Here is an 11,852-nt window from a genome sequence, read left to right on the forward strand (position 1 = left end):
CTTTAAACCCCTTCAGTCGGCATTGAAAACTGAGGACAGAGAAGTCCATTAAAAAAAAAAAATGTACTGTGCAGAGAGCAACATAAAACAGCACTCAAAAGCCATAGTTTCAAAATTACAATATTGCAAAGTTTTAAAGTTCATCGTATGTCTACACACAGAGAATCTGAAAGCTAAACTCCACATCAGGTCTGGGGGAACAGTGCAGGGTGAGAATCTCTACTGCTGCAAGAAACACACACAAACGGACAAGTGTTAGGCAAATATCTATCAAAGATAGAATATTTCCATTTGTAAAAAATACTGTATCGTGCAACATAATTATGTGGTTATATGTAGTGCATGTTTGCGTTCACCTTCGCTTTCTGGTTCTGGACAGGCAGGTAAAGTTTAAACTCGGCTGGGAGCTCGTCCTCAGCGTACAGTCTGTCTGAGAAATACACTCTCCTTATTCGACAGTTAGCGTGGATCTGAGAAAAAAGAGGTCAAACATAAGCAACAGAAAGTGGTTACAGTCTTAGAAGTTCACTGTAGAGATTACAATTAACCAGAGACGGTTTAGAACCGAGACGCCCCAACTCAGGGTAGTTTCCTGTATCTGTGTCACATGGGCTCCGCCACAACCACGCCTCTTTAGGAGACTGGCGGCAGGTCCTGAGTGTATTGATTCCAATGGGAGAAGTGAACGTAGATTATGAGCGATTATTTTGCCCCATATTAACCAAAAAGTAAATATTGGACCCATTTTTCACAAGCCACAGATCTCCAGAACATTCTGACACTAAAATGGCATTTTTCAAAACGGACACATCAGAAGAAAATGTACTTTGTTCCAGGCCTATTTCTGTCTCAGTACCAAACTCTCGTCAGATCTGGCAACACAGATAAGCTAACGTTCGTGAACGCCCAAACAAAACTAATCTCTGTGATGCTAAATATGTCTTTTAGCTGTGTAAATATCTCACGTTAGCAAAAGAAATTACTAATAAATTATACAAATACAACTTTTCATCCATCCATCCACACAACGTTCACTACACTTTCAAACGAGGCCACGCCCCTTTAGGAGACAGAAGTGTGTACCGTTTCATACTATTGGCGCTGCTTGAAATGTGCCATCTTTAGTATAGGGGATCTTTGAGTTAACTAGTGCAAGTAGCATCTGGTGACAGCTCTGTGCACTAACCTGTACACGCAGCGTCTCGATGTAATTGGTCCCGTAGGCCCTCCTGGTGAAGTCCGACAGGTTGAACTGAATCTGGTTCCAGCCATCATCCAGCCTCATAGGCATTGTGCAGATAAATGGCTTCACTCGAGTCGTGCTTTGATAGTTACTCGCCCGAAACCGCCGGCGAACATTTTTATCATCTAACACCTGAAAGTTGAAAACGATTGGAAGAAAGCATGAGTGACCATGAATCCTAACACAAATGTACTGGATGTTGTGTGCATATACGCATGAGTACACGTTTGTATCTGCAGGAATGCCTACCCTACCTGGACTTCAAAGGTGAAATACTTCTTGAGATTTTTGATTATCATAACGAGAAAAGGAAGCTTGATGCCCAATGTCTTCTTGGGGTCTGCGGGACATGTTATATACGTGGTACTGCAGGGAGTAGAAGAAATAAAAAGTCAAGGGGGATGAATGAGGGTGACTGGAGCTTAAATGAGTTCACCTGAGCTGAAGAATCAGTTAAACAGACACAAACTCACCTGACGTTTGTCCCCTCAACTTCCAACACCAGTGAGTGGATGTCATTGTCTGTGATTCTCTTGATATGCCCATTCCTCACCTAAGGACACACAGAAATATTGTTTTTCTTAAGGTTTATACGAAGAAATCAAGCTATATCTCACTGGTAAAGGAGGGCTGTCCCCATCATTAAACGTCAAAGATATAATCAATGATGACCTATTATGCAGATAGATTTGTATTGGTGTATATGTTGGCCAAAAATAACAAGAAATAGCTGTTTTTTTGTTGTTGTTGTTGTTGTTGTTTTTTTAGCAGTTTATTTTCTGACTGTAAAATGTCCTGGTCAATTATGTAATGCGTTTATGTTACAAATGACTATCAGCTGATCATATTTTTAATCTTTAACATAATATTATTAGTATTGGTCTATATAGTATATTATATATATATATGGAATAAAGCCAAAACATTTTACATCTTGTTGTCTGGTTGGTGTTAACGAGCCTCACACTTTTGACAAACAGTCTTAAACAAATGTTATCCTCCAACTGTTACTACTGTGTACCTGTTGCTTGGCAACAGCGCATTTCGGCCCACCGAGTATCCTGCTATAGTTAACGCTAACGTTATATTTAAAAATCAGTGAGAACTCGGTGCTTTCTAAATTGAAAAGGCACACATTTCCATATTCTATCAGCGCCATAAGTCCCCTATATTCCATCCAGATCAATACTGGTGTTTTGATCACTACGGTAACCTGTGTTTAGTTTCAAAACATCAACAACAGGAAATGGTAAAGTAAACTGGGAAGAGAGCTGGCGTAACGTCATTTAATAACTTAATCAGGGAGTTTACCTTAATTTATTCTTTGCTGGAGCAGATTAACCCCACTTATCACATTAACAATGTAATATTATGTAACGTTAACTAACACAAGCTCAAGCAGCTGTTTGAACACTGCATCCAAAACACTTAACCAGAGATGAGTTCTAATATCATCCGCTTTAATGTTAAGCCCCAGACACATCAGACACATTGGGACACATAACGCTAGATAGCTTTAGCACGACTAGCTAAGGAAGCTACATCATAGCATTCATTCTGAATCGCTACTCACCTTTTTATCCCATATCTGAAGTGGTTTGCTGCCAATGCTGTATAAAATGGACAAGAATCCGCTTTGAAACGTGTTTTTAAACATCTTGTCTGAGCTTAGTCCACAGTAGTTAGCACGTGTTTACGTCTTCCAACTAAAACTGTTGCTAGCGAACAAACGTTACGTTTGTTTACAGATTTGGTTTCCGTCCCCAACGCTACTTGTTCCGTGTGGTACAAAATAACCAGTTCCGCTGCCGGAAATTAAAACGTTTCGGTTAAATAAAAGTCAGACTTCTCGTGTACTGTAGCTAGCTAATATCCCCACACGTCCTTACTTAGAACCATGGATGTTTAATGAGAACGCGTAAAAATTAAGAAAAGTGGTCACCCCTTCGTTATTTTGGTGTTGCTAGGGAATAGAAGCTTTTGACGTTGTTCACGTCGGTTCTTAAATGGTGACGCATCTCGCTCGCCATGGCAACAGAAAGCCTGACCAATGCATTCTGAGTGTTTTGGTTTTGGCTAATGGTTTGCTATATTTAACATAAAACTTTTTTTATTATGAATTATGAATTCCATTAATTACTATTTATAATCTATGTTCACATTTGTTTTATAGGCTAGCTATATTATCATGAAAGGATAATACGCAAAGTACTAAAAAATTCAAATAATCAAGTGATTGTTTATTTAATTTCCAAAATAGCATCAAAGCTGTTTCAGATGTCATTTTGTGAAATATTTTTTTGACAAACTTAAACAACATAATTGCATGTCACAATTTTTTTTTATCTCAATATGAATTGAATTATTGTCTAGCAAAAATCTTTACAAAAAAAGTTTTATATAGACTTTAATATTCTTTAAATATTGAAGATATTAGCTTCATTTTTCCTAGATGAAGATGCTCTACACCACGAATCTCTGCTTCATTTGGTCAGGTCTTTAAATGCATCTCTGCTCATTGTCAATATAGTTATAATTCTGCACTGCAATTAGTACTGCACTTCCATAAAGTTGTGGAGACAAAGACTTGAAAATAATTGTCAAAACTGTTGCAGCAGAAGCAGAAATATCCTGACTTTTAATCCCTAGTTTGGATGCCACGTTTAGCATAATGAAATCTCTTTTCATTTGACCCTTTCTGGCTGGTTAAGGCCGGCAACTTTCAAACTCTATCCAAGTAAAGACAATCAAGCAATGTTAAAGTAACATTATGTTACTTTAGACATTTTCTCAGTCTCTAGAAAGCTCTTTCAGACCCACAGAAGAGATTTGTTGTGCACTAGTAAATTGACTTTCAGAAGTTAAATTGTTGGAGTGGCCCTATAATTAAAAATTACAACAAAGCAACAGTCTCTAGAAATACACTTCCCACATCCAACTATCAGCACTCTTTTCATCCACTAAATCCCCCTAAAGTGTCAAGTAGGATATCCTTCCTCTCGGTCTCCAGCACTGTAAACAAGCCGGGCAGGGATAGATACGACAATGTTTTCAAATATTTGAACAAGCCAAGAAACATTCAATCAAACATTAGCCAGGACCTTCGCAAAATGACATCACCAGAAATGCAACATAAATCAAAAGTCCCTTATTTGTTTCATATGAAGTGAAGATGAATTCATGCACTAGCATTCGGGCCAGGTATGTGCTACGGCAGTCTGTTGGACAGTTTGACATGTACTGTACACAGCTGCACACATGCACCTGGACGTACACACACACAGGCACACACACACACACACACACACACACACACACACACACACACACACACACACACACACACACACACTCTCTCTCTCTCTGGAGTGGTGGCCATCTCTCTAGTTGTTTATGTCACTGGTTTATAAGGTGCTGCTTCACTCCAAATAGTATATCTCTGTTAAAATAAATGTAAAATACATCCTCTCCATCTCCAACTCTCTCCAACTCTCTCCATCTCTCTCTCTCTCTCTCTCTCTCTCTCTCTCTCTCTCTCTCTCTCTCTCTCTCTACATGTGCTCTTTCTTTCTCTCTATTCCTGTAAGTGTGTGTGAATTTTTTTAACCCCCCCCCCCCCTTCTCTTCTCTAATTGAGTCAGGCATTTACACAGAGACAAAAAGAGTTGGGGACCACCCCGGAGACAGCTTTAAATAAACTTGAAATTGAAAACCTACTTGAGTAAAATAGTCCATTCCAGTCTCTCCTTCCTTTTGTCTCACAAAGACAAGATGCTGTTTCTGTGTCTTCATTTGAGCACATTTTTCTGTCTCTAGTCACTAAGTCAACTGTTATTTCACATCCTGTTATTCCCAATCTAATCATCAGTTGTCTTCATTAACCTATACTATACATGCCATCTACCTACACCTTGACTTTCTGCCTGCCCCTATGTTTTAAACATCTATCTATCTATCTATCTATCTATCTATCTATCTATCTATCTATCTATCTATCTATCAAGAGGGGAGGAAAGGAGAGATGGATGGAGAGAAAAGTAAGGTTAATACAGTAAAATAAGGGGAAGAGAGCAGGAGAGGTGGACGAAGATGAGGATAGAAGGAAGCTACCAGAGAGGAAGACTATTCTATACTGTACTGTATTCTAATTTGAAAGAGTAAGAGATGAGGAGGAGGTCCAGCTTTCTCATTGTTCACTCTGCTGGAGGAATTGTCCTGTGCAGAGGTGTTCACATCCCATCTCTCTACTCTATTCTGTCTACTAACCGGCTACAGAAAGAATAAAGAACACGGGAAGAAAGAAGAAGTAGAAGACTTTCAGCAACTCTGTAATGTTATCATAAGGATATAAACATCAAAACAAAATAAATTGTGGGTCGATCTACTGGAAGAAGGCCTTTTCACTCTTTCTTTGACTTCACAAGGTAGGCTATGATTCATAAACATGTTTTCTAACCTGTTTAGACCTTTGTTTTTTCTTATTTTCTTCAGACAAAAAACGAGAATTAAAATGCTGCATTTTAGCTAATTTTACACAAGGAACTGTATGCATTAAACCTAAGGGTCGCTCTGTAATAATATTTGAAGCGACATATTTACAATACGTTGCCAACACCATTTAATCACAGCTATGCTTCTCTCACCTACATGTTACATGCAGCTCATTGATGTTTGATGGGACATAATGTGAAAACAGGAGCTTTCATTCATTAAAGATTACATTAAGTCAATTTTACCGTTCTGTCAAAAATTGTTGGGATTTACTGATTTAAAGTTTAGGTTAAAGCAAGCTTTGGAGATTTGATAGTTGCTTTTATATGATCCAATCTTAGCACTTAAATGTGCTGGGTGCTGGATAACAATAATCTGCACACATCTTTTATTGTACTGTACATGGACATGCCATGTCAAAGAAATGGCTGAATCAGGAACCAGATAGCAGCATGTAGGACATGTTTTATCCAACTGTCTATATGATGATGAAGAGTGGAAAGACCATCCTCGGCAGGACGTGTCAGCAGATAGGAGCTCATCCGTCTCTGGTATTTATAAAGAAAGGAAAGACATTTTTTAAGGGTGTGTGTAGACTTGTAACGATAAGTCACAGAACTGTGATTTAGGGAGAATCCATTTGGTGATCTGCCTTGTTTTTGGAGAAGAAAGAATTTACCAAATCCAGATTGAAAGAGGGGTAAAAACATTCACTCAGGTGTCAATCTGGTGAAATTTAATTCAAATCCATCAAATGCTTTTCCTCATTTAAAGTCATTTACATTTGTTGAAATACTTGTTTTATAGTGCTTGTATTTATTATAGTAACTTATATTTAAGTGACCATTGCCCTGGTAGTCAAACATGTATTAAGGGTTAGCTGCTCATAATGATCATAATTTTAATTGAATATCCAAAACATGCAAACACAACTTGACTGTGACAGGAAAAGAGGTGTTTAATGTGAAATAGAAACTATGAAACATATATTAAAAGCACTGTGTACTGCATGTTTGGTGAACTGTCTCTCCATTTCTGACTTATATATTTACGTAAGAGCTGAACACACGGAAATATTCGGAGGATATTGGTGGTTTTGGTGTGATGGAGAACTTTGTCTTTTGTCTGTCAGTATGTATGTATGTTTGATTTATGTTTTTCTTGAGGTCTCCTCAAGTTGTTTTGTTAACTGTTTTGTCTAATTGTGAATGTATTGTATATGTTTGCCTTTAAGGACCCCCTCGAAAACGAGATGCTACATTTCAAGGGGTTATTCCTAATAAAGAATTTCAAATCTTTTGCAGCTAAGACAAGGATAGAAAGCCAAGATGATCAAACTACTGTATAAGCATTAAAGCTCATTCTCGTTTCACAAATCAATCACTCCAACTGCTGATGAAGACCATGTAATAAAGTTATTGCGTTGTGATGGCTTTGTCAAACTGTACAACTTATTTGGGCATTGCATCTTGGAAGTTACAGAACAAATTTACTGACACATTACAACTTAACTGTTTTTATTAGTAGCTTACCACTTCAGATGCAAGTCTTATTTTCAACAGTTTTAGCTTACCTACATACTCAAAGCCAAACCAAAATTCCTTTTAAATTCTTGGTCTATTTTTAGCTAAATATATAGTTGAAACTGAACAGCATCTTCACTTTAAACAGGATGTTTCACATTCATCAAATTTATGAGACCAACGTATATCTCGTATTCAACACATGTGTCAGCAGTGTGTTAAATAGCAGCACACACTGACGTTGTTCATATTAATACTGTGTTTAAAGTAACACACAAGGTCACGTACTTAACTTTGTTGAAAGTCTCACATCCTTTTAGAGCGCATATGAAGATGGATTTAGTCTTCTCTACAGTACGAGACAATGTTTACAAGATGAGGATTTCCAAAGTCTCTCTCTCTGGATTAACTTCTGCTGATGTTGACCACTTTTCATCCCCTTTCCTTACTCTTTCTTTTAGTTTTTAGTACCTGTGTGTCTGCTCACCAAGCTGGGATATGTTGAGTTTTTTAAGCCAATTGGCGCACATTGCATCACTTTAGACCTGAGCTGTTTAAGTCTATTTATAATAAAATATCTACAGCTGACTCCAGGGTATAGGGTTGAGGCATCTGTCTCCTACAAACATTATGGGAGTTCCTGTCATTAGTTAAAATCCCTGCTGGGAGATGGTTAAAAGTAGACTGCAATAGCACAAGTTTTGAAAGATGCCTTTAGCATTTGAACATCAAACAAATGAGTCTGGGAGAATATTCAAGTTTATGTTTTCACTATGACAAAGACACAAATGACACAAAAGTCATTTAATTGCTTTAATGAAAGAAGAAAGCTAATAGTGACATAATTGGAATTCAACTCAGCAAACACCATACAAAACTGCCCAGTATGCAGATGATGTATTACTATTCTTACAGAACCCTCACTTTATTGTTTTAGAATAATATCTTATTTTTTTTTGTCCTGTCTTTTTTTCACTTCTCCCACCACTCAGACACCAACCTGCCATTTATTCATCCTTTGCAACCAATGGAGAGCCTTCTCACCAACATCAGCTCCACCTCCACCCTTGAGCCCCTCATGCCCCTATTGACCCCTGACCCAACTAACTGCAGCGCCTGGGACCAGCAGTGGGGAGCGCCATACCTGCAAAGGTTAGCCCACCTGGATGTGCAGCTGTACCAAGACTTCTACGCTGTGTGGGTCTTTCTCATGGTAAGACAAGATACCAGTTAGTAGGAGAAGGAATCGTGTCCACTTTTCCAGCCAAATAAGCATTTAATGATTACCATCACTGCTAAAGATACAATGTAATATTTTATAAAACCTATCATTTAAAGCTACAGTGCGTAGTTTCTGCCGCCCCTATGAGGAATTCTAAGTAGTGACAACAAAACTATCGGCACGTCCACATAATACAAACCTTACGTGACCGCGCACCGCCCCCATGCCCCCTTCACACAGTTGCTTGTAACCAAGGAGGACACGGAGGATTACAAAAACATGATGGACTCTTCAGAAGAGGTAATTATCTTCACTCGAGTTTCTGCATGGGAAAGTCACCGGACGCCACAATCTTCTTAACATAGCCATACTGAGAAATACAGAGAGAGTTGTGTGGAGCTGATAGTCTTAATTAGCTTTGAAGCAACTCATTTGGCAATGGCTTGAATGTAACGGAGGTTCATGAATATAAAAAAGTTACGCACTAAAGCTTTAAAAGATGTATGGCAGTAAACTAGATTTTTGTCAAAATACGTAAGCAAAAAAAAGACAATTAATAAGAATTAAAAAAAACTGAGTGAGTGAGTGAGTGAGTGAGTGAGTGAGTGAGTGAGTGAGTGAGTGAGTGAGTGGGTGAGTGAGTATAATATGACTTCATATTGGTTTGAAGTACAGCTGCCCTGCCTACTCAGACTCAGTTTGACCATTCAACCAAAGAGAAACATCCACAGTTGTATTCCTCCCTGCTGCAGGTGTGTAACTGTCTGATGCTGGTTGTTGGTGTGGTCCTCAACAGTCTGGCTCTCTATGTCTTCTGTGGGGCCTCCACCCACTCCTCGGCCTCTGTGGTTTACACCATAAACCTTGCTGTAGCTGACCTGCTGGTGGCACTGTCGTTGTCAGCGCGCATCGCTCTGTACCACAGTGGAGGGAGCTGTGTTGCCTGCTCCTATGTTCACACCTTCAGCTACTTTGTCAACATGTATTGTAGTATACTGTTTCTGACCAGGTGGGTGGGTCACTCTTTCATTTAACATTTAAAATGAAAACACACTATCAGCAAAAACCTTTTTACATCTACTTTCCTCCGTTACTCCCCTTTCACCACTCCTTTTTTCAGTATCTGTATAGATCGATACCTCGCTGTCGTCCATGTGTCCAGTACTCTCCATCGATGCAGGACCCCAGGAACAGCCAGGTGTGTCAGCGCCATAGTTTGGTTCATTGCAGTTGTGGTCACCTACTCCTTCCAGGTGAAGACACATGCACTACAAACACAACACAAATAAATACATAGATAGATCTTCAAACTATGGATTAAACAGAATAGATTTATGTTGTTTAAGCCTCTTATCTATCTAGTCTTTTCTCCCATATGCTTTTGCCATGCAGACATTTGTGTTGATGAAGACAGCTGTCTGTAGTTGCTGCATCTTATTACAAAGGCTAGAACTATGATAATCTTTGGGTCAGCTTACCCGCTGAGGTGCTGTTTTTCTGATCTCCTCGCCCATTTCAGGGTCCAGAATTACATATAACTTCTATATATTTTTTGTTGATAACATTTGAACATTTGTAAGTGGCTTACCTTACCTTGTTATCTAAACAGATAGACATGCCAACTTCATATTTATTCAGTCTAATAATCCAAACAAAAAAGTTTTTTTGTGTCATTGGAAATGCACACTGCATCACTTGAGCTAAGCATATTTCCAAAGAAAGGCCCTTTCTGGGGGAATTTGGTACGATTGGCAGACCCTAAACCTTTCAAGGCTTTAGCAGTAAAAACTTGTCCCTATGTTGTAAAACATACAGCCTGCAGCAATTGCTCAATGGTGTTTTTTGCCCCCAACGGCTCCTTCCTCCAAGGCACCTAACCCTAACCTTAACCCTAACCCTAACCATAACCATAACCATTGCTTAATTGACTTCAAGGCAGCGCTGTGACCGTTGACTTCAAGGCACCTAACCCTAACCTTAACCCTAACCCTGACCCTAACCATAACCAGTGCCTAATCCTAGTGCCTGGAAGGAGCTGTTGGGGTAAAAAAACACCGATAAACGCAGCAATTCAGCCCACTAAATGGTTCACCCTGTGTTTGTGAAGATTTGAATTGCCTAGGGCAGTGGTTCCCAACCTGTGGATTGTTACCCCACAAAGGGACCCAATATAAATCTAAAGGGGTCACAAGAGGATTCAAGTAAGTAAGTAAGAAAGAAAAAACTAAGCTATTTTTCGGAACTTTCTCTAATTTTTGCTTTTTTTTTGTGAAATATCTCTTCAGGCTTTTAAAGAGCCTTCAAAATAAACAACCAGAGAAGGAAAAATAACTTACTACAATAGCCTACATGCTAGGGTAAAGGAGAATCTGAGACAGGCAAACTCAGTATGCTCTTATAGATTTCTTTATAAAACTCAATTTTATTGTATGGCTTATTGTTTTATTATTATTATTATATAATGATGATGATTATTATTATTCAAAATGTTATCTTGTTTTATATTTTATTTACTTTAATTATTTGTTTCTACTGTAAAGCCCTTTTTAACTTTTGTTTTGAAAGGCATACTATATATATAAAAAAATATATATTATTATAATTATTATTAACTCATATCCACAATGAGGCCATAACCGGTGGTGAGGGTTTTACATTGTATGGGGTCACAAATAAAAGGTTGGGAACCACTGGGCACTTGTGAAAATGTTGAGTATTATAACTTTGGAGCGGAAAGAGTGCTTTAAGACTTGATGTGTTGGGATCTCTCGTCTGCTTTCTACAGACCACAGCGTTGGAGTTCAGCTCCTCCTGTGTGCTCCTCCCTGCCCTCTTCTATCTCACCATTCTGGAGTTTCTGCTTCCCCTGCTGGCCGTGGCGGGCTTCACTCTGCGCGTCGCCTGCTTTCTCTCCTCCAGCCACGGTCCAATGCCCCAGCAGAGCAGGGCAAGGAGGGCGCGTGCTGTCAGACTGCTGGCCACCGTCCTGGTGGTCTTCACTATCTGCTTCACTCCGTTCCACGTCCGGCAGGTGCTGGTTTATTTCCGGGTCAAATTCGGAGGGGAGGGGCTAGGGCAGGGGGCAGGGCATGTACTTGCCTATCACATCACAGTTACCCTGAGCAGCCTGAACAGCTGCCTGGATCCAGTGGTTTACTGCTTTGTGACGGACAGCTTCAAGAGAGTGTGGAGAACGAGGAGGAGGGGAGCGAGGGAGGGGGACGGGGAGGCGGGGCACACAAGTGGGGGAGAAGGGGAGAGGAACTCGGTGAATAAAAAGCCAGGTACGGCAATGGCAATAGCTCACAGCGTGGCCACACTTACCCTCACAAGCTCTCCCCTCTCTGCTGCCAACATGGAACAGTCCTCTTAA

General features: G+C 39.5%; 2 protein-coding genes across 3 annotated transcripts; one reads left to right on the top strand and one right to left on the bottom strand.

Annotated features, from left to right (window-relative positions):
* Positions 1 to 102: 102 nt before the first annotated feature.
* cfap20 (cilia and flagella associated protein 20) lies at positions 103 to 3,088 on the bottom strand. 2 transcript variants are annotated; one of them, XM_078267930.1, is made up of 6 exons: positions 2,817 to 3,088; positions 1,717 to 1,796; positions 1,498 to 1,609; positions 1,187 to 1,375; positions 357 to 470; positions 103 to 222 (listed from the first exon to the last, which is right to left on the bottom strand). In XM_078267930.1, the coding sequence occupies exons 1-6, from the start codon at positions 2,898 to 2,900 to the stop codon at positions 220 to 222; spliced, it is 582 nt and encodes a 193-aa protein (XP_078124056.1). In that variant the 5' UTR covers positions 2,901 to 3,088; the 3' UTR covers positions 103 to 219. The 2 variants fall into 2 exon arrangements, with proteins under 2 accessions (XP_078124056.1, XP_078124054.1); XM_078267928.1 differs by having other exon boundaries at positions 103 to 225; positions 2,817 to 3,065.
* A 5,196-nt stretch (positions 3,089 to 8,284) lies between these two features.
* Positions 8,285 to 11,852, top strand: LOC144529292 (G-protein coupled receptor 20). Its single transcript, XM_078268301.1, has 4 exons — positions 8,285 to 8,470; positions 9,232 to 9,488; positions 9,600 to 9,732; positions 11,265 to 11,852. Exons 1-4 carry the CDS (start codon positions 8,285 to 8,287, stop codon positions 11,850 to 11,852), a joined length of 1,164 nt encoding a protein of 387 aa, XP_078124427.1.

Source organism: Sander vitreus, chromosome 14 (assembly GCF_031162955.1).
Source record: "Sander vitreus isolate 19-12246 chromosome 14, sanVit1, whole genome shotgun sequence".
Lineage (NCBI taxonomy): Eukaryota > Metazoa > Chordata > Actinopteri > Perciformes > Percidae > Sander > Sander vitreus.

Coding starts and splice junctions, on each gene's coding strand:
- cfap20 (XM_078267928.1), bottom strand. CDS start 2,900: ATGTTTAAAAACACGTTTCAAAGCGGATTCTTGTCCATTTTATACAGC. Junction 1,376..1,497: donor ATTTCACCTTTGAAGTCCAG/GTAGGGTAGGCA, acceptor TTCAACTTTCAG/GTGTTAGATGATAAAAATGT. Junction 471..1,186: donor TCGAGACGCTGCGTGTACAG/GTTAGTGCACAG, acceptor CTTTTTTCTCAG/ATCCACGCTAACTGTCGAAT.
- LOC144529292 (XM_078268301.1), top strand. CDS start 8,285: ATGGAGAGCCTTCTCACCAACATCAGCTCCACCTCCACCCTTGAGCCC. Junction 9,489..9,599: donor AGTATACTGTTTCTGACCAG/GTGGGTGGGTCA, acceptor TCCTTTTTTCAG/TATCTGTATAGATCGATACC. Junction 9,733..11,264: donor TGGTCACCTACTCCTTCCAG/GTGAAGACACAT, acceptor TGCTTTCTACAG/ACCACAGCGTTGGAGTTCAG.